The sequence below is a fragment of the Neofelis nebulosa genome, chromosome 3 (assembly GCF_028018385.1).
Source record: "Neofelis nebulosa isolate mNeoNeb1 chromosome 3, mNeoNeb1.pri, whole genome shotgun sequence".
In the NCBI taxonomy this organism is placed as follows: domain Eukaryota; kingdom Metazoa; phylum Chordata; class Mammalia; order Carnivora; family Felidae; genus Neofelis; species Neofelis nebulosa.
In genome coordinates this window covers 115,619,672-115,640,690 of record NC_080784.1, presented here as the reverse complement: position 1 = coordinate 115,640,690, position 21,019 = coordinate 115,619,672, and the positions used below count along the sequence as shown (strand labels likewise).

Below are 21,019 nucleotides of genomic sequence, written 5' to 3'. Positions count from 1 at the left end.
AAATTTAGTACCAAGGTATTTATAAATATCAGTGGCAAACTTCAAATTAGCTCCAATTCAAATGACTTCAAATTCAGGATGTAAGGCAACAATTTTGTTTGTACCAAGTCTTTAACGTGGGTCTTGGCCTATACCAATTTCAGTTTCCCCAAATCTATTTCTATCCAAACAACTAAGATTTTAGATCCTTTTCCATGCTCTATTACTTATTTTGATTGAATTACAAAACCAAACTAAAACCATTATGAATGAGAGGTACAATAAATGAGATTCAGTAAAAGGTTGGATTTCAATCTGCCTAAAAGTAATCGAAATATAGCTGGAAAAGACAGATATATTCATAGAGAATGGATATCCCAACTAAGACCTTTCATTCACTAGAACTGTAAATTTTGCCTACTTTGAGCTGGCAAAAGCTAAAGAGGGAATGATTTCTAAAAGATGGCAATCATGAAAACAAAATTAAATTCTGCTACAAGTAAAAAAAAAAAAAAAAAAAAAAAGAAGGAAAAAAGCAAACTCTGGAAATTCTTGGCAGCCAGAGCTGCTGGAATAGAATGGAGTTATGATTTTTATCCTAGAAAAGTGTACATCATTTTCATCTTTGAAATATAACAAACATTTTTCTGATTAATCTTTTCATTACCATAGAATTATGAAGTCCAGCAAGTTTCATATTCTAAGCATTTATGGCCAGTTACCAGCCAATGTGCTCTGAGTCTGGAGAAGGGACATGTAAATGTAATTGTAATCAGTGGAATGAGGCTGTGCTGTGGCCATACAGAGAGAAAAGAAAGTGGGATAACTAGAGTTCAAAAGATGATTTTGGAAATGGCTCTTGAAAATTGACCTGAGATAAGGGGGACTGGGAAGGGGTGAAGCAGTTCAGGCAGAAGAAGAGAACATGCATAAGTGTGAAAGAACATCATGCTACTGGAGACAGACAAGGAGTTCATGGCAGTAAGATCATATGTGGTGTGGGGAGTACAGATGGGAGATAGTAAGATTTGGAAAGGTGGCTAATAATATCTGAGTCCCTGGGCCAAATCTGTCATCAATATAACAAGAGAGTAGTAAGATCAATCCCATGCTCTTTGGAACTCTGAGAACATGGAATGCCATCCTTCTTAGGAAGCTGTTGCCCTGGTCCAGGAGATAGATGATAGTGGGAGCACAGGGAAAGTTCTAGATTCAGAAGACACTTCTGAGATAGAACAGACGAGACCAGTCGACTGGACATGAGAGCTGTTTACATATCACGAACAGGGTTTAAGAAGTTCTATTCATTGGGGTGCCTGAATGGCTCAGTTGATTAAGTGTCCTACTCTTGATTTTGGATCAGGTCACAATCTCATGGTTTGTGAGGTCGAACCCCACATAGGGCTCTGCACTGTCATCATGGAGCCTGCTTGGGATTCTCTCTCTCCCTCTCTCTCTGTTCTTCCCCTGCTTGCACATGCTCTTGCTCTCTCTCTCTCTCTCTCTCTCAAAAATAAACATTTTTAAAAATTAAAAAAAAGAAGTTCTATTCATTTGAAAGTTCACAATTTAGTGCACTTGCAGAAAATGGGTGACCTACACTGGTTCAACTCCGATGAACACAGCAGCTCCAGAGCAAACTGAACCATATAGAATTTTAAATCTGGGTTTAAGGGTATTCAAATACAAACTGATTGTTGGCAGCCTTGGCTGGCCTAATCAGAAATAGTTGAGAGAGAGAAAATTCTTTATCATCACTGTTGGGTAAAAGGAGCACAGATGACATACGGTGGCCATACTGTGTAGCCATCCTTCCTCTGTGTTAAATTATTAATAAAGCACACCTTTATTAAATTTCTTCCTCTGCTTTTTAGACTGCAAGCTGAACATGGGCTTACTATATTTTAAAAACTGTAATTTCCCTAGTTTTTTAAGGATAAGGAAGGCAAGGTCTACAGCATTGGGCTTTTTCTAGGAGGACAGCACAACCTCAATGATCAGTGTATGTTTGATGCCTGTGTGCTCAGGCACTTTTGCAAACATTACATTATCAATGTTCACAGTCCCCTAGGGAGGAAGGAAACAGGGAATATCCCATTTCCACTTGTTCAAATAGGATAAAAGCCTCAATTCTACAGATGGTAAGATTTCTGCCTACTCTCTGATTGCATCATAAAATTGGCCCATTGTGCCAATGAGATAAATGCTCTTAAGCCATATGTTCATGAATAAACTGAATTTGGTACCACAGTTTTTAGCAGGTGTCTGAAACTGACCAAAACCACAGGGCAAATAGTTTTAACAATGGAAAAATCCAGGCCTTACTTGAAAAATAAGGACCCTACCTATTTACATATGATAAATCTAGCATACTTCTGGGTAAAGTGCTTTAGGTAGTTAGCTTAGGTTCACTTCTAACTAAAATGTGAATAAGTGTTCCTCCAAGTATATACCTAAAACCTTGAACTCTAATATATAGCTTTTTGCTTTACTAGCATAATATACACTTTTAGGGACATTTCTTCCTAAAATCACCTCTTTTTAGTGTTTCATAGACCTTCAACTTTGCAAATAACCTCAACAGGTAATGTGTACATTTTAAACTTATTATGGAAAACCTGATGTGAAAAAGTAGGAGGCCCTATATATGAGTATAGATCTGTGTGTGTGTGTGTGTGTGTGTGTGTGTGTGTTTGCTTGTATACAATTTCTTTTTAAATGTTTTGGAAAAAAGTAAAAAATAAAAAGTAAAACTATAATTTGGAGAAATTATTTCAAAATAAAGTACATTAAGTGTCTTAGTGGTTAAGAGCTCAAGCTTTGGAGTCAAACAGATACAGACTGAAACCCTGGTTGTGATCACGTATGTGAACTTTGGCCGGTTAATTAAACTCTTTAAGCCTCAGTTTTTTCATCTGTAAAATGAGGAAAACAATGCTTATTGTTTTGCTGAAATGAAATACTGTCCATGAAGCAATTTGTAGAATGCCTGACTGACCAATGGTAGTAATCATTAAGTCAATGTTTTTAATATTATTGTAAACAAAAAATAAAAATTTTTCTCAGATTTACCTGAAGATAAAGAAGGTAAACATATTGATTTCCTAAAATCAAAAGGCCGTGTGGTAAGAAATGTGTTAGGTGAATGGTTGAAAATGTTTGGAGAACACAAAGGTTTAATATAGGTTGCCTTGATATTTAGGAACTATTACGAAACAACAACAACTACAGCTACACAAAACTAAAATGAAAACAGTTCGTTATAGTTTTAACCACAGTACTTTAATGACTAACCAAGACTAAACTTTAGGACCTAGAACTACCTGGTCACCCCTAGTATAGTAGGTGCTCAATCAATTCTTGCTGAATTGAAACACCCAGAAAGAAAAGAGTGCAATAAAACTCTCCCTGTTCAAAGCAGCAACATATAAAGAATTATACAAGAACCAGATTCAATGTTGCTGCAGAAGAACCGTGTTTATTATAGTGTCAAACTCTGCTAAGCCAGGGAACGGAATTATAGCTATAAACAGATTTATAGCTTCAGACTTAACACCTTTCATTTTGCATTGAAGATTAAAAGAGACCCAGCAGAAAAGGGGGTAGGTATAAACAGAAATTTAAAATATCAAAACCAGCCCCATTGATTGCAAAACTAATTTTTACAGCTATTATTTTCCAGGCATTTTCTGTGGTGAGATCGTAACTTTAAGTTCTTTTGTGATGTCAGTTCAAGCCCTGAACAAGGGACTATATGTGCCCATGATCAGTATTAAATCATAAGCAGCTGCCATAAGGAAACAATTAGTGGGGGCTAGCACTAAAAGAAAATTTAGAAAAACCAAACATTAAAAACGGAATCTCAAAAGTAAGACTGATGTAGCTCAATGGAGTTAAAGGCTTATAAAACAGCAGGAAACAGGGAAGCTCACTCTGGCTTTCTTTTCTAACACAATACAAATTAAATACAGCCAAATTACTTCTCCTGCCAGTCAAAACCAAGGGCTCCCTTCTCTGTAGCCTCATCCCTTATATCCAAATGTTTTAAGAGACTGCTAAAACTTTTTTGTTTAACTTTGAAATTTTTTTTTTACATATTTTTAAGAGGTCAAATAAAATGAACTCCGTGGTGAAAGACTTGGAATCCTAAACATTCCTTTTGTCGAAAGAAAGTATCAACTTGCTTTCTAAATGCCCACAGTAGCCCCTGTGATTTTACAGCTAATGGTGTAAGCTATCCTACAATACTCTTACTGTCCTTAACACAATTCAAATGTGTTTAGAGGCACATCCATCTTTAAACCTTAGGTTTAATATACAATAGTTTATTTCAGCATGTTTCCTAATATACTGGCCCAACATAATTTGGCCCAGGCTACTTAAGATAGCCTGGTTTGCAGGTCAGTTTGATTCTCTGCTTCATTTGTAGCATTTTATAAAGCCATGCAGTTTTGTGTAGGGCAACTCAGCACACCACAGGGATAAGAGTAGGTATCTCTTGGAGTCTACAGAGATATGGAGAAGGGATTTAAAAAAAACAATCAGCTGTCAAATGAGGCTAGGAGAGAATGAAACTCAGGGCTTGCCTATGATTCGCAAGCTTCCAGTATAAATGAGAAGCCTAGTCTCTCTCATTCTCAGCTGGCGACTAAAAACATCAAAAGCCTTTAAAGAAGCTTCTACAACTACCATGATCTTCATCTCCGGATTCTTCTGTAACCTCATCTCCTCTCTCTGTGGAGTGAAGGTAATATTGTACCCATGCACCCGTACCTCCTCCCCAACCTTGCATGCTATTTATCACTGCTCTCATTTGTCTTTGCAACCAATTCAGTTCCCTTGGGTTCCTCCTCTTCCTCTCCAAACACATTCATTTACCCTCCCCCCAAATCAAAGGGAAGAAATGTTGCACTTGCCCTCTATTCCCTCATCTGAAGGTCCTATCTTCTTCTAACCATCTCCATCAAACTTCTTTAATAATAGATTGGTCACAGAAATAAAGAAAACCTGGATTTGAGGGAAGAGAAAGGAGGTAGAGTAGAAGTCCTATTTTTACAGTCTGGTTTTAGGAAAACCAAAGTAACATGAGTTGAAATACATATTGGTCTTGGGGGCATTTCTTTCCACTAGGAAGAAGAAAGCAAAGTGAAGCTATGAGAAGAGAAACTGCTGAGCCAGTCTTTGGGGCCCTGGAAAGGAGGCACCCTGGGCTAAAACTAAAACTAAATAAACCAGAGCTTTGGGGAGGAAGAGTTGACAAAGCCCAAACATGTCACAATTGCCCAAATTTGTGTCTAACCCTTTTGTCTTTTCACTTTACTCCCTTCATCAGCTATCACATGTAGCCTCAAGGCTATAATTTTTACCTGACTTATGTCCTCAATTCTTTTCCAGGATTCAGTGCTGCATTCCCAACTGCTCACCAGATGTCTAAGCCAAGATATCCCATCATCAGCTCAAACTCCTCTTTCTCAAACCAAACTTCTCAGTTTCTACTGCAAGCCACTCAGGACTCCTGACCTCCCTTTTTTTTTTTTTTTTAACGTTTATTTTTGAGACAGAGAGAGACAGAGCATGAATGGGGGGAGGGTCAGAGAGAGAGGGAGATACAGAATCAGAAGCAGGCTCCAGGCTCTGAGCTGTCAGCACAGAGCCCGACGCGGGGCTCGAACTCACGGACCGCGAGATCACGACCTGAGCCGAAGTCGGACGCTCTAACCGACTGAGCCACCGAGGCGTCCCCTGACCTCCCTATTTTTGTTAAACACACCACTATTCCTCCATCTCTAAAAGTTCGGTGTTATGTTTGATTTGGCAAGTGAAATCTATTGCCAAGTCCCAGAGATTTCATTCTCCACAAAATCCTTTGAATGTATCTTTCCATGTTTGTTTCTAGCACCCTTATTCCTGGAAAACAAGAATGGTCTACAAGCCTCTGGTCTTCCCTCACTGTATTTCATCCTGCATACTTTTGTCAGATTATGTGTCCTAAAGCACATTTCTGAACATATTCCTCAGCCCAAAACCCATCAAGGGGTCAATGAAGAAGTCATTATAGGTTAATAATCCTCCATGATAAAAAAGCTGTTAGAGGTTTCAGGGGATGAGGCCAATATTACTTAACCTGCTGATTAATGGAACATTATCTGCCTCTTGATATAATGAAGAAGGGAGTATACTACACCTTCATAAGAGATTATTTCTAAAAATTGAACCAGAACCTAATCAACTGCTAAATGGGACTTGCAGTTTACAAGAAATACAGAAGACAGGGGAACAAGTCAGACAGTACCTCGAAGTCATTAGATCAATCCAAAAGGTTGGGCATTCTATATACAGGTCAAATGTGGGAAAATCGATGACACAAAAACAATTTTTTTTTTAAAAAAGGAAGATGACTGGAGAGTAAAAGACTGAAGAGTTACAGCAATTAAATGCCAATTGGGTTTTGGGTCTTGATCCAAACAAAACACCTATTAAAGAGATGTTTGAAACTGGTAGAGAAATTTGAATATTGAATGGGTATGATAATAATAAATTATTGCTAATTTTATTAGGGTTGATAATAAAGAGATGGTTATATTTCAGAAAGACCCTATCAGAGATTCATTCATATTTTAGTATTTGTGGATGCAATAACATGGTATCTAAGTTTTGCTTTAAAAACATTGTTTTTAATTTTTATTTATTTTTGAGAGACAGTGACAGAGTGTGAGCCAGGGAGGGGCAGAGAGAGAGAGAGAGACAGAATCCGAAGCAGGCTCCAGGCTCTGAGCTGTCAGTACAGACCCAGACGCGGGGCTCCAGTCCACGAACCATGAGATCATGACCTGAGCCAAAGTCGGAAGCTTAACCAACTGAGCCACCCAGGCGCCTCGTATCTAGGTTTTGCTTTTAAGTACATCAGCCACAAAACAAAACAAAAACATGAGGGAAAGGATTCATGAAACAAGATTAGCAATTGATAATTCTTGAAGTTGGATGATGGTTCTAGGGCAGTTTATGGTACCATTTTATTTTCTTCTTTTTTTTTCCTTTTTCTTTTTGAGTATGTTTGAAAATTCCCCAAAGAAGTAGTTATATAATTTTTAAAAACTTTTTAAGCGACCCTTCAGATCCCTATCAAATAAAGTGTTAACTTCTGACTGTGTCCAAAGTCTTCTATGATCTGCTTTTAACTTTCCTTTTCCGTTTTCTCCCCTTCTCGCCCCTGCCTGATTCCCGGACCTCCAGTCAGCCTTGAACACCAGCTGTTCTCAGAGGTCCCTTCACTGCTGTCACTTCTGTATCTCTGCTTCTGCCATTCTTTCTACTGAAAAAACACCATTAATTATCACTTGACTTGAAATAATTATAGCACCCCTTTTTGAAACCTCTTATCTGGCAACTTGAGGTATGGAGTTATTTGGGAAAAAAAACAAAACAACCTAGTAGAAATTTGAGTTTCTGAAAGAAATGTTATTCCCAATACAAATGTTAGTCCAGAAAGCATCCTGTCTCCACCTATCTACAATCTCACTATCATCACAACCAGTCATTGATGGCTTCTCTTAGTGACTTCTCTTCCCTAAGCTTTGCTTGACCCTCTTCTGGAGATGTTTTCTGTTTTGAACGCCTAAAGCACTGTGACTCTCTTAAAAACTCAGCTTGCCATGCTAGATATAAGATTTGTGCTTCATACTAAGCTATCAGGGCCCCTAAGGGCAAGAAGAGTGGTGTACAGGGAGATATAACAAATAATGCCTTTGGAGGCTTTAATATGTACTAACACATGACCTTTGGCCGGTCGCTTACCCTGTCTGACCCTCAGCTTCTACATCTGCAGGATGGGACAAACAATAATTACCTCATATGGGAGCTGCAGGAAGTAATTAAAAGAACATGTGCTCTGTAAATATTATTTCCTTCTGCTCTTCTCTTCCTAATTCAAAGGTAGTCTTGTACCTTACACATGGTAAGTATCAATAAATACATTATCATATTTCCTGCAACAGAGGTCTCTAAGAAGATATCAGGGCCAAAATTAGTATTTCCTAACTAGCCTATGAATAATCAAAAAGTCATAGATATCTGTACGGCTTACATGCTACCAATTAATGTTTATGAGGATATATTTGATTGCAGCTAGAAATTGTGTTTTGGGAACTCACTATAATTTCTTATCTGTTGACCATGACTCTAGTTCACAGAGTAAATACTAATAGCAAGAGGAATAAAACAACTTTGCAGTCTCTTGATGAGACTCTACTCAATGAAAGTTTTTTTCTCACATCTCAGACATGGACAGATGTTTTTGGCTCCTGCCTGTGACCCCCAACTTTTACAAAGAATGTTCTATTTTTTATTCTCCCCACATTTTCAATACTGAGTCATTCCTAACACCATGGCACATTGCTTTGAAAACCACCAGGCCACTAAAATTACTGAGTAACCTCATGGTTGGAAACCCAGTGACTAGAGTTCACACAGCTGACCACTTCTCTTTTTGCTTTTCTAGCATAGCCTTCTCCTGGGTCTTCCACTGCTGATGGGAGTTTCTGTGTAGGAGACCTTTCTTTTCCTCCCCCTCTCTATATTTCATAACTAACCCTTCCCCCACCCATGACTTCTCTTACCCTCTATACACACTTTCTGGTCATCTCTCTCACTTCCACAACTTCAGCTACTACTTGTCAACTGTACATCCAGCTGTGGCTTCTCCCCAGGACTATGTCGACTGCCTACTCTACATTTCTTCTGGAGACACACTGTTCTCATCTGGGATAGTCACACCCACCACTAAGACTGGTTAGTTTTCTTTAAGTAAACTGCATTCATTTCATTCAGGTTCTTGATGGCCCAAATTGAGACTGTATTAATTAGATAAGGAGGCTTTCCTCCAGGTAGATGCAGCCCCATGCCAGAGCTCATAGCTTGGTAAGTGAAGCCTGTGCTGAATTTCACACCTTCCCTGTCCCTTTGCTGACCAGCCTTGCACTGTACATAACCTACATGAATATAAATGGTGGCCCTGAGTTTACTGCAAGGAGTAACATTTCTTTCAGAAGCTCAAACTCCACTATGTTTATTTTTTTCCAAATAGCTCCTCAGTTCAGGTTGCCAGGTAAGAGATATCAAGGAAAGTATGTCATAACTGTTCTTACTAAATGATACTTGATATTTACCTAACTATATCAATTAAGGATATAAGTATATACAGATATAAGCTATTTGGAGTACAATGGAGCCTTTCATATGATTTTTTTTAAATGTCTATTTATTTTGAAAGAGAGTGCATGCATGTGCACTAGCAGGGGAGGGGCAGAAGGAAGAGAGAGAGACAGAGACAGAGACAGAGAATCCCAAGCAGGCTCCAGGCTGTCAGGGCAGAGCCTGACAGATGGCTGGATCCCATGAATCATGACCTGAACTGAAATCAAGAGTTGGATGCTTAACTGACTGAGCTACCCAGGCACCCCTCTTTCATGTCATTAATAAATTACTTAATCAAATACCAAAAAATCTAAAATGCTAAGATTTTTATAATTATTCTCTTTATCATATAACCACCACATAAAATATAAATAATGGGGAATGATAGTACTTTTTGAGATCTAGCATGATTTATTTTGGATAGGATACATTACTAGTTTAACATGACAGTTCTATGTATTGACCAAAACAAAGACTTTCTGTACACACACGCACACGCACGCACACAGACACATGCTTTTCAAATTTCTTGGAGAATGTACATGTCCTCCCCCTGCCCCCAAGTGAGACTATATGGATCTGAAAAAGGCTGGACTGAAACACAAACATGAAATATGGGAATTGCTAAAGTGTTAGGTTAGAAAGAGCTTAGTATATAATTAAAAACATATGAACAGAAAGTTAAATATTGTCCCCAAATATAGTATTTTATTTGGGAATAATTCCTTAGAAGGCACACACATTTTGATTCTTGTAAATTTTAGTAAAATATTGTGAAATTGCAATGACAACGTCAGAACAACAACAACAAAAAAGCAAAAAGGGATTTGGGGGGAAAAAGGCTATGTGACATCTACTTCTTTTCAAGTGCATTTGAAAAAATACAAATGGAAGCCACACGACTTCATGTGCAGTTGTCTGATGGTATTTGCTTGTGGTTTTCTCTTACATTTTTTTCTCACTGAGTAATACAGAATTACAACATACACGCTGCTTTAGTCCTCCAAATTCCTAAGGGAATTATATCTCCTTTATGTTCACATGCAACTCCAAAGGGGAGTTATGAGGAGGGCTTTGAAATTCTAAAAGTTTTATGCAAAAGAAATGCCCTTAGTATAGAAGGGGTACCTTTCACTTAATACAATGGTTCCACTATTTCATTACTCTGTACTAAATATACTGATGGAGTTATTTGGGGCAAAGAAAAGGCCACTGTATCTTTATAATGTGTATAAGATGGAAGCCTGAGAAGGCTTTTTAAAATGAGTTTCTATAATTTCTATTAAATTATTTATTAGTGGAAGAATATTATTGTTTAAGAAATGTGACATTAAACACAACCACCATAAACCACTTTCCATAACTGTCTTGATTATTAAAAATCAAAGATAAGCCTTGAACCCTACAAATAAATGGTTAAAAACTCAAATAGTACATCATATGTATGGCCCTGGGTTAGGGCTATCAGTTTATTTTCACCAAATATTAAATATCAATATAAGTATACTACTATAATGAAAGAAACTCTCCAAATCAAGTAGAAGTGAGATATTAAAATTAACAAATGTTCAGTAAAATCTCAGAGCTTAGAAACCTCAGAAGCCTGTTTTAAATGGCATTACTGATGACACATGGTATTACTGATGGGGCATTTAGAATCACGAAAAGCCGATCATTTTCTCTCTTCTTCAGCTTTCTTTCCTCTTGCATATACCATTGCATAAAAACTCTTGCATATACCATTCATAGCTCAACAACATTTCTTGAACTTCTACTGTGTACCAGAAACTAAGTGAGGTGTTAGGGAGGATACCAAAGATGAAAGAAAGTATAGGGGTGCCTGGGTGGCTCAGTGGGTTAAGCGTCCGACTGTTAATTTTGGCTCAGGTCATGATCTCACGGTTTGTGAGATGGAGCCCCACGTCAGGCTCTGTGCTGACAGCACAGAGCCTGCTTGGGATTCTCTCTCTCTCTGCCCCTTCCACCCTCCCCAAATAAATAAACTTAAAAAAAAAAAAAGAATAAAGCATGCTCTGCCCTTGAAGACTAAAAAGCTAGTAATCAAGAGAGAAGGGATGTTTACAAATGACAATAGAAACAGGAAAAAATACAATAGAAGGAGGAAATTAATATTTACTAAGTGCCTGTCATGTACAAAGCACTCCATTAAGAGTTATACATATATTATCTTATTTTAATCCTCACATTATCTGTTGAGATAAGACATTATTAACTCTGCTTTACAGATTGGTGAAATGAGACTGAGAGTGATTGAGTAACTTGCCCAAGGTCATAGTTTACAAGCGAAAAACTAGGGTTTGACCTGAAATCTATCTGGTTTTGTTGTCTATGCCCTCTCTAGTGTAAAGCAAAAAAAAAAAAAAAAAAAAAAAAAAAAAAAATCTGTACTCATAAAGTACTGTGGGGATTCAACAAAAGGGAGAGTAGATATCTTGATGGAAGAAGTGGCATGTAAATATGAAAGGTGACCGGGGCACCTGGGTAGCTCAGTCGGGTAAGTGACTTTGGCTCAGGTCATGACTTTGGCTCAGGTCATGATCTCACAGTTCACAAGTTCGAGACCCACATCAGGCTCTGTGCTGACAGCTCAGTAGCCTGGAGCCTATTTAGGGTTCTGTGCCTCCCTCTCTCTGCCCCTCCCCTGTCTCACTGTCTCTCTCTCTCTCAAAAATAAATAAACATTTAAAAAATTTAAATATGAAAGGTGATCATAACTGAATGTATGGAAATGGAGTATGGCTAAGAGGTAACTGGGAAACAATTTGAGAAAAGACTATTCTAAGAAAAGACAAATGAAAAAAAACAGATTTGAAGAGAAATAAATAAATAGCTTCATTTGGCTTAGATGAAGCATAGTGTTCAGAGAATGAATGAAAAATTAGTGGGAGATTGGGTTAGAAAAATAGGCCAGATCAAGGGATTGAAATATCAGGCAAGTAACTAGATTTTGTTGAACTCTAAATGGTAATCATGTTGAGATTTAAAGTTTTGGGGTCAGAAGAATGACATCATCAGAACCAAGATGGAAAAACTTTATCCAGCAGACATATATGGGATAATATTGGTTGATGCTATCTATGCTCCGTCCCAACCCTCGCTATCTCTACTATAGAAACAGGAAAAAGCTAAATGCTCACTTTACTGACTCGCCTTCCTTGTAGCAATGCTTGACCAGGCAAGCAACAGTCATGTCCTCACAGTGTGCAGAACAGCAATGGGGAAGTCAGGACCAAAAGAAATAGAAATGTGAAATTCTGTCAGGTAGGCAATGAGCTAGAGAGTTGGTTACCAATGTCAGACAGAACCAAGGTTCTGTCAGCTCTCAGTGCATAGAGCATGAGTACCATGATTTTCATATCAAGTAGTAGAGAGGGAAGGACAAGGAGGGCCTGGAGTGAAAAGAGTCATGTAGACAGGGAATACAGACATGGGGAGCCAGGAAAGGACTCAGTTATCAGAATAGGACTGCCTGAATCTGGGCAGAAACTCAATTATTAGAAAGAAGGCATGGCATCAGTATTACACTCAGACCAATGGGACACCTGCATTTTGGAAAACAGTCTTCTTAACTGCTTCATGTTTAAGGTCCCCACTACATCTGCGGATTACCAGATGTATAGGTGCAGGGCAGGACTTGCAGGTGGGATTGAACTCGTCCTCAGAATGGCGGGGTGGGTCTGTGAGAATTGACAGAAGTTCAATATTCCCCTTGACTACTAATATTAAAAGAACTGCCAAAAGAACAGAGATTGCCTCTGTCTTGTTCACCACAATTTCACAGCCTTACTGCTGTGCCTTGTACACAGGAGCTAAATAAATACTTGAGGTATTGACTTACACTGTGTTCATACGAATTAATGAACAAATAGTAGGGTGACCTTCATTTCAACAGATTAATTTTGCCCCACCTCCCAAACGATTCTCATGACCTCTAGTTTGAAATGCAAAACCTCATCTGTCTTTTTTCGAATTTCCTTTCCTCCTTTCTTCCCTTACTTAACTCTTGTCACTTGTTATTATTTCTCTTCTTACCCAGCCATTTTTTCCCCAGTCTCTGTGCCATTGTTTACTCCATCCCTTTCTTTTTCCTCTCCAAAGATTTGATTTCCTTTGATACAGCGGATTCACAGCAGCATCCTCGCCATTTGTTTCCCTGCCTCTTCTCCCATCTTAACTACACGTGATAGAATTGCCTTTTTTTTTTCTTTCTAATACCCTTTCACCATCTCATTTTCCATGTGAAGAACCATTTGTTCACCATTTACCATTTAGGTAAATGCAAAGACTCACCTCTCTTCCCTAAGGCCTATTTTCATATTCAGTTTCATACTCTCACTGCGACAGAGTTCACTGCCGTTTAGCTGTCTAGTCTTTGCAATTTTTCGACAACATAAGCTAAATCCATGTAAGCCATCTTCAGCTTTAGGAAGATGATCAGAAGAACTCCCTGAAGAATAGACATTTTCCCTTTTTACCACCGGTCTACAAAATAAAACCTCATTAATCTGGAAGTCCTTACTAAACAATGAGTGATACCAAAGAAGCAGAATGGAGCCTCTCACTCTCTAAGGAAGAGATTTGCAGTGAAATATACTGTGAATAAGATGACGTGGGAATGTTCAACCTATGCAGAACACTCTACTGACATAAACATTTGCACATGAATAACAAGTTACCAATTATAATTCTGTCCAAATACTTTGGTGAACTTTAAAGGATGTACAATCTCTCAACTCAAACATTGGCAGCTCTTTTTTTGGAAGTTGGTTATTTGGAAATCTGATTGTATCTTCCCACAGGAATCCTAATAAAATATGGTTTATTTTCTCAGCTCAATTCCCAAAAGCCTATTGCTAATGCACACACACACACACACACACACACACACATACACATTCTTATTATACATTAGAAATAGGATTAGTAATAATGTCTTAATGGAAAATCCACTGTAAGTTGGGATTTGGGATTTTAGAAATGTACCTCTCACAATGCTATCCAGTCAGAAGGGGGTATGAATTTTCAGTGGGGTAGGTAGCCCAGCTAAGAGTCATCCCCTGGGTGACACAGTTATGACTCAGAATGGGTCAGAAACTTGGATTTGAGGACTAGTTAAGGGAATTTGCTTGGAGGAATCTTGTTTAGGTAGCAAACTTTCTTCTCCTTAACTAGTTGCAAAAGGAGATGGGGAGAGAAAGTAAAGAAAAAGTTTTCGATGTTTATGCTGTTCCCTTTCCCCACAGTTAACAATATGTGCTAAGAAGAAGCCACAGAGATAAGGGAGGAGCAGAATTAGCAAGGAAAGAATGTAGGCACATTAGTTGTATTAAAACATAGATATAAAAAATAAGTTATAGAGAATTTTAGCTCATCCATCTTAAAAAATAAGGGAAATTAAGTAGATATTTCAAGAAAAAATGATTATCATTTTAAGTCACAAAAGATGAAGGGAAGAAAAGAGAAGACATATTCCAAATTATTGTTTTAATGTTTATTTATTTTTGAGATAAAGAGTGGGGGAGGGGCAGAGAGAGAGGCAGACAAAGGATCAGAAGTAGGCCCTGTGTTGGTGGCAGAGGGCCCGATGCGGGGCTCGAACTCATGAACCATGAGATTATGACCTGAGCCAAAGTCAGGCACTTATCTGACTGAGCCACCCAGGCGCCCCATACCCCAAATTATAAGCTCCTGTACACATTGTATATACCATATGTGAATATTATTTTTAGTGAGCCAAAAAAACAGAACAGGAACATTTCAAGAGAAATCTGATCAATTAAAGAAACCTTTCAACCACTTAAAAACCCATTTAAAAATTTCCTAATTTAGATTTTAAATGTACATTGTTTGCTTACTCACTGTATGTACATTATAGATATGTATTAAACAGATTTAGTGTATAGTTTATATAAATTTACTCAAGGAAAAAGTGAAATCATGGTAAGATGGTAATGTAAGATATAATTGTATAAAATACTGTAACTGTACTGCACATATTGATAATCCCATTTACTACATCATTTTTAAGTGTTCATATTTTTAGATAGATAAAATTTGTTCTTGGACGTAAAAGCCTATTTAATTTCTACTTTTTGCAGAAGAAATTTCCCAAGAGTAGATTAGAGGCTGGGAAAGTAATACATTACAATAGGTAATAGGGAAAATAAAAATACAGATGGAAAGGAGCCAGTGTATAAAAATTCACCTATAATTTATAAAAATCTCAGAGCAAATTAAATAATCATTAAGCACTAAATGAAAAACTTCATTAAGAGTTATTTAATTTAAAATCTAAAATTGGAAGTTTCTTTTGAAAATTGTTATGATAAGGAGTAGAGTTAAGAGGTAAGTCAAACTTGTCCTTGGGGACATAGCAACAAAACTCTTTGCCTATTTTTTGTGCCATGGAAAGACAATGTGAGCTATTTCCTGGCTTTGCATTTCCCCTCATACCTATTCTTCCTAAATCTGTGGCTTTCCTTTTGCTGTGACAAGAGGGAGACATTTTGAACAAAAATGATCATGTGATTTGAGTGTCCACTGAAGGAAAACTGATAGTCAAGATGAAAGAAAACCAGAACAGGTCACCATTTAAAAATGCCAGGGCACCTGGGTGGCTCAGTCAATTTGAGTGTCTGACTTCAGCTCAGGTCATGATCTCAAAGTCTGTGAGTTCTAGCCCCATGTGGAGCTCTGTGCTGGCAACTCAGAGTCTGGAGCCTGCTTCAGATTCTGTGTCTCCCTCTCTCTCTGCCCCTTCCCCACTCGCACTCTCTCTCTCTCTCTCTCTCTCTCTCTCTTTAAAAAAAAAAAAAAAACATTTAAAAAATGCCAATTCTATCTTCCTTGAAAGTTTCCAGAATTTTCAAGTACAGGCAGTTAGATAGACCTTACTTTTTTAAGTGCTGTGATATATTTTCAAATCTTGAGGGTACCTGAGTGGCTCAGTCGGTTAAGCGTCCAACTTGATTTCAAGCAGGTAACAATCTCAAGGTGGTGGGATCAAGCCCCACCCATGTCAGGCTCCAGGCTCAGCTTAGAGTCTGCTTAAGATTCTCTCTCTCTCCCTCTGCCCCTCTCCCCCACTCACACACTCTCTCTCTCTCTCTCTCTCAAAAAAAAAAATCTTGGTTACAGTGATACATGATGTTCTCCCCATTCTTGGCTTCCTGCGCTGGTTTACCATCTTTCTTCTGTTCATTAACTGTGGCTGCACACTCAAGATTTATTATGATCATGTTCTTCTTCTGATAGCCATTTTCTTTAACATGAACTAATATGCTTTCAATGCTGTCTTTTTGTCCAATTATCCAAGTCCTCACACCTGTGTCTGAATTTTCCCCTTTTTGTTTTGTCTATAGGACTCCTTCACTTGTAGCAACTCTTTGTTGTAGCAGATGTCGGTGCCAACCTTCACCACTGCCTTCCTCAAAGGCAGTGTAAGGATACAGGACTCACATGTCCCTACGGCTTCCTGCATTCCTCTAGCAGCTGGAGCGTGCTGGACCTTCTGAGACAGGCCAGAAGAGCCAGGGAGTTAACACTCAGCCATGATTCTCAACAGTGAAGGAAGGGAAATTAGTGGATAAATCCATCAATTTCCTGACCTTTCAGTGGGCAATTCTGAGGCAAGCTCTACAGTCTCCCACAGCATCCTCAGCAATACATCTGTTTTCTGGTCATCTTGCCACTCCTATGTCATTTCCCCAACTCATTCACAATGCTTCCTGGGACTGTCTCCTACATAAATTACTTATACCCAAATCCTTATCTAAAAGACAGCTTTAGGTTAGGTAGAAGTGATCCGGGCTAAGAAAGAGGTCCTGTTAATACTTAAAATGTGTTAAAGATTATAATAACCTCAAAACCAGCACTCCAACTTATTTTATTCTGTTAGCTTGCCTTTTAGTCTTCTCTTGAGAGCTGAGTGCTACAGGGGTATAAGGTTTTTACAGACACACTTGACTTCTGCCCCCAGTTTTATGGTGTCACTCCAGGTGAGTCATGTATCTCTTCTGATTCTGTGTGAGTCTGTGTGTATATATGTGTATATACACATATATATGTATGCACGTATGTGTGTGCATATAACACACACACACACACACACACACACACACACACACACACACAAGTAAAGTAGTACTTTCCAGGGATGTTGCAGCATTAAATAAAATAAAGCATGCAAACTACCTTTTACTTTGTCTTCATCCCATTATAATGTAGTAGTTTCAAATTTAGGAAATAAGCTACAACTTTCTTTCATGGGGTTTTTTCCCTCCAATAATTGAGCTAACTTAGAAAATAAGAGTGAAAATCACAAATAATGAGAGTATTCTCTGATAGGAACATAAATTAACTACATGGCAAAGTTTTTCTCATGAAGATATTACAGAATGGACTGCTCTACTAAAGTACGTGGGGTTTTTTGTTTGCTTTGTTAGACATTCCTTATACACGGAGCTCATAAAAACTATAAATAATATTCTCATGGTCTATTATGACAACTAGCCCACAATACACAATTTGGATATTGAATAACAGAGCTGTCAGGAAAATTGTTTGTGTACAAAACAATCTAAGGCAGAAATAACATTTGGTATATCAAAGGGAAAGAGTCGTAAGAGGAACTCAATAAATAGCTATGTTATGTATGGGTATTATGGTGTTAAAGGTAAAACATTAATAATGGCATTCCCTTCTCGATAGCTTCCTGCACACCACAATCAGTATTAATATCAAGTTTATTGTTTTTTTACTGATTCTTCATTTCTGACAATTCCCGTCTTTTGTACTTTTATCTCCCTACACATTACTCCCCTTCCTAAAATTTCCTCATTTTCTCCAATATGATTTATAGCTCAAAAGATTTTCTGTTGACTGCATGCACATTTAAATATAAATCATGTCTTCAGCCGTTGGTTTATATTGAAAATGTAGATCGAATTCAATATCTGTGTGTAATGAATCAAAAGTAGCTGGTATGATCACAGTCTAAATAATCAGAGTCTGTGTGGATTTACAGCAACATTATTAGTACATGATTAATCAGTACCTAACGCAAACCAGTTCATACCTGACATTTACTAAGTCATTTTATCTTACATTAAAGTCCTGTGGCACTGTTTCAGATCAGTTAAGAGTTTTGCTTTGTATGATAGTACATTGTTAAACTTGCCATCTGGTCCAACAGCTGATGTGGCTCACACAACCCTGGAGAGGCCCCAGAGCTTTACTCCCGGGAAATATTTGGTCTACTGCGTGGTGTCATGATTACTGGTTCATAGCTTTTTTTAATAGCCTTTGAAATGAACTGCAGAAAAATCTCCACACTGAGGAAATCCTAAATTGAAATTAATTTATTAGGAAAGAATTCACTTACCTGAGGACCAGGTTGGCCCTGAAATTGAAAAGAAAAAAAAGAAAAAAGGAAGGCAATTACAAAATTGTTTTTAAAGAGAATAATTTCACAACCAAAACTTAAACTAGTTCCGAAAATCTTTTCCAAATATTTTAATACCTAACTGCTGACGAATTTTACTTTGTGGTTTTAAGAAATCATATTATATCTTAATATTTTTCTTGTATGCTATTTATCTAAAATCTTGCTATTATGGTCTATGTTAATTGAAAAATTAAGAGTTTTAGTATGCTCTAGAAAATTGGAGAAAAAGAAGGCAAAAGATGAACTACATTATCATAATGAATGTGGTACTTGAGGGGAGGGCTTCTAGCCCAGACTATTACTATGAGCTACAGGTTCAAAGAGCACAGTGACAAGAAAAAAAGAGGCAGATATTTTTAGAATTCCCTGAGTCTTTGGATTTCTCATTGTTTCAATAATACTTTAAGTCAATTTTAAAAATAAACACCTATCTTTTACTCTGTATAATCCAACCTAAGGGCATTATAAAAGAATATGAGAGGTCTTAGGCTCAATTAAGGTGCATCATAACTCCTCACTCAGTCAATAGATCATGTAACCACGGGACAATCTAATTCAGTTTGAATGTCACTTTCTTGTTGTTTAAGCTGAAAACAATTTCAAAGCAGCATGACTGTAAATCCTTCTCAAGAAAAATCACCTGTGAATAAAAGTATTGATTATACCTCACCTTCTTAAAATCTCTAATTGGGTTTCATGTAAGATGGGATGAAAGAAAAAGTACACATAGAGTTAGGGAATCTTTAAAAATAAATTAATAAGGTACAATCTCATTGTGCCAGCTGTATGTCACTGGGTATCAATACAGAAAAGCATGGAACTAATAACAAATTTCAGAGAACACTCTCCCTTTCTCTCCTTCTTTCTCTCTTACCCTCTTTCTCTCTCATCCCCTCTCCAGGCTTGGAATTTCTCTAGGCACTTGTTTGCTAACTGGAGATTAAACAGATGACTTTCAAGATCTTTGTCTGAAAACGGGGTTAGCCAGGTTTTATCTAATCAAACCAGGGGAGAGAACTAAACCAGTTACAGTGGATGTTACTCACCCACTCCTGTACCCTAGTGGTGGAGAGGGAAAAAAGAGGTACTCCTTTCTGAGTACCAGGCACTTTTGGATATGCTATTCCATTTATTCCTTATAACTGCACTGCATTTTACAAATGAAGAAACTGAGGCTCATAGAAATAAGCTAATAGTCGCACAGGCTATAGATGGAAAAGCCAGAATTTAAACCCAAATCTGATTCCAATGTCCATGCATTTTCCACCAGGTCATTCTGCCTTCTAGCAAAGTTTAAACTCTCATTTGTATACAAACTTGCTCAGATCAACAGTGGTATCAGACAATTCTTCAAGTGAGTGGATGCTCTAAACCTCTCAACAACTCCTGCACTACAAGGCACTGTGTGAATCTCTGCTTCTAGATACAGACCTAGGACCAGCAGGAACCCAGCCTATTAACTAATACTTGTACATAAACCAAGCCAACCACGGTTCTCGAGGGTAGTAGGCAACCCTAAAATCAGATCTACACATGGGGAACCTACAAAGGCAGGGCTCTCCACCTACATGTAGATCTTCCCAGATTCATGGAATGGATGAAATTACAATATGTGCTCACTCTCACCTGCATTCTGCCTCTCTGGATGCTTTAAGCTTCTGACCTTTCTGAAGTTTTCAACTAATGCAAACTCAGAAATGTGAACATGCATCCTTTAAAGAACTTCAGAATACATTACATCTTCTACATTTTTTTCCTGAAAACTAAAAGCTAAGATTGTCTAAAATCAGAAATGATTTTTTCAAAAGAGTAACATTTAGCATCATTGCTGAGATTGTTTGTTTCCTATGATTGTTCTACAGATGACAGACTTTTCCTGTCTATTTTTAAAATGTGGCATTTCTGCCATTACACAGAACAAATGATTTTAATGCAATGTATGCATACATTTATATGTTACTATATACAAATAATCATTGTGTTCTGGATTTTATGTTAGTGGTAGTGAAAAAAAATAAATGACAGTAAAATTTAACAGTGGACTTTGGGGCAGCTGGGTGGTTCAGTCAGTTAAGCGTCTAACTTGATTTCAGCTCAGGTCATGATCTCACTGTTTGTGGGATGAAACCCCACATTGGGCTCTGCACTGTCAGCATGGAGCTTGCTTGGGATTCTCTCTCTCCTCTCTTTCTGTCCCTCCTCACCACTCACGCTTGCTCACGCTCTCTCTCTCTCTCTCTCTCTCTCAAAAAATAAATAAGTAAACATTTTTTAAAAAGTTGACTTTTACAAAAGCATTGAAAATTATATAGTACCAGGAAACTCAGACGACTCTAATGTATGATAATAAATTTCAAATGTCTACGGCGTGCATGTGTGCAT

The 21,019-nt window shown here is 37.7% G+C and overlaps 1 protein-coding gene across 1 annotated transcript in view; it reads right to left on the bottom strand.

Moving 5' to 3' along the window:
- The window catches only part of COL25A1 (collagen type XXV alpha 1 chain), a 477,363-nt gene that overhangs the window by 164,512 nt on the left and 291,832 nt on the right, over nt 1-21,019 (bottom strand). The window contains exon 5 of the mRNA XM_058721691.1: nt 18,575-18,592. Within this exon, the coding sequence (XP_058577674.1) occupies nt 18,575-18,592 (18 nt within the window). The remainder of the gene's footprint in view (nt 1-18,574; nt 18,593-21,019) is intronic.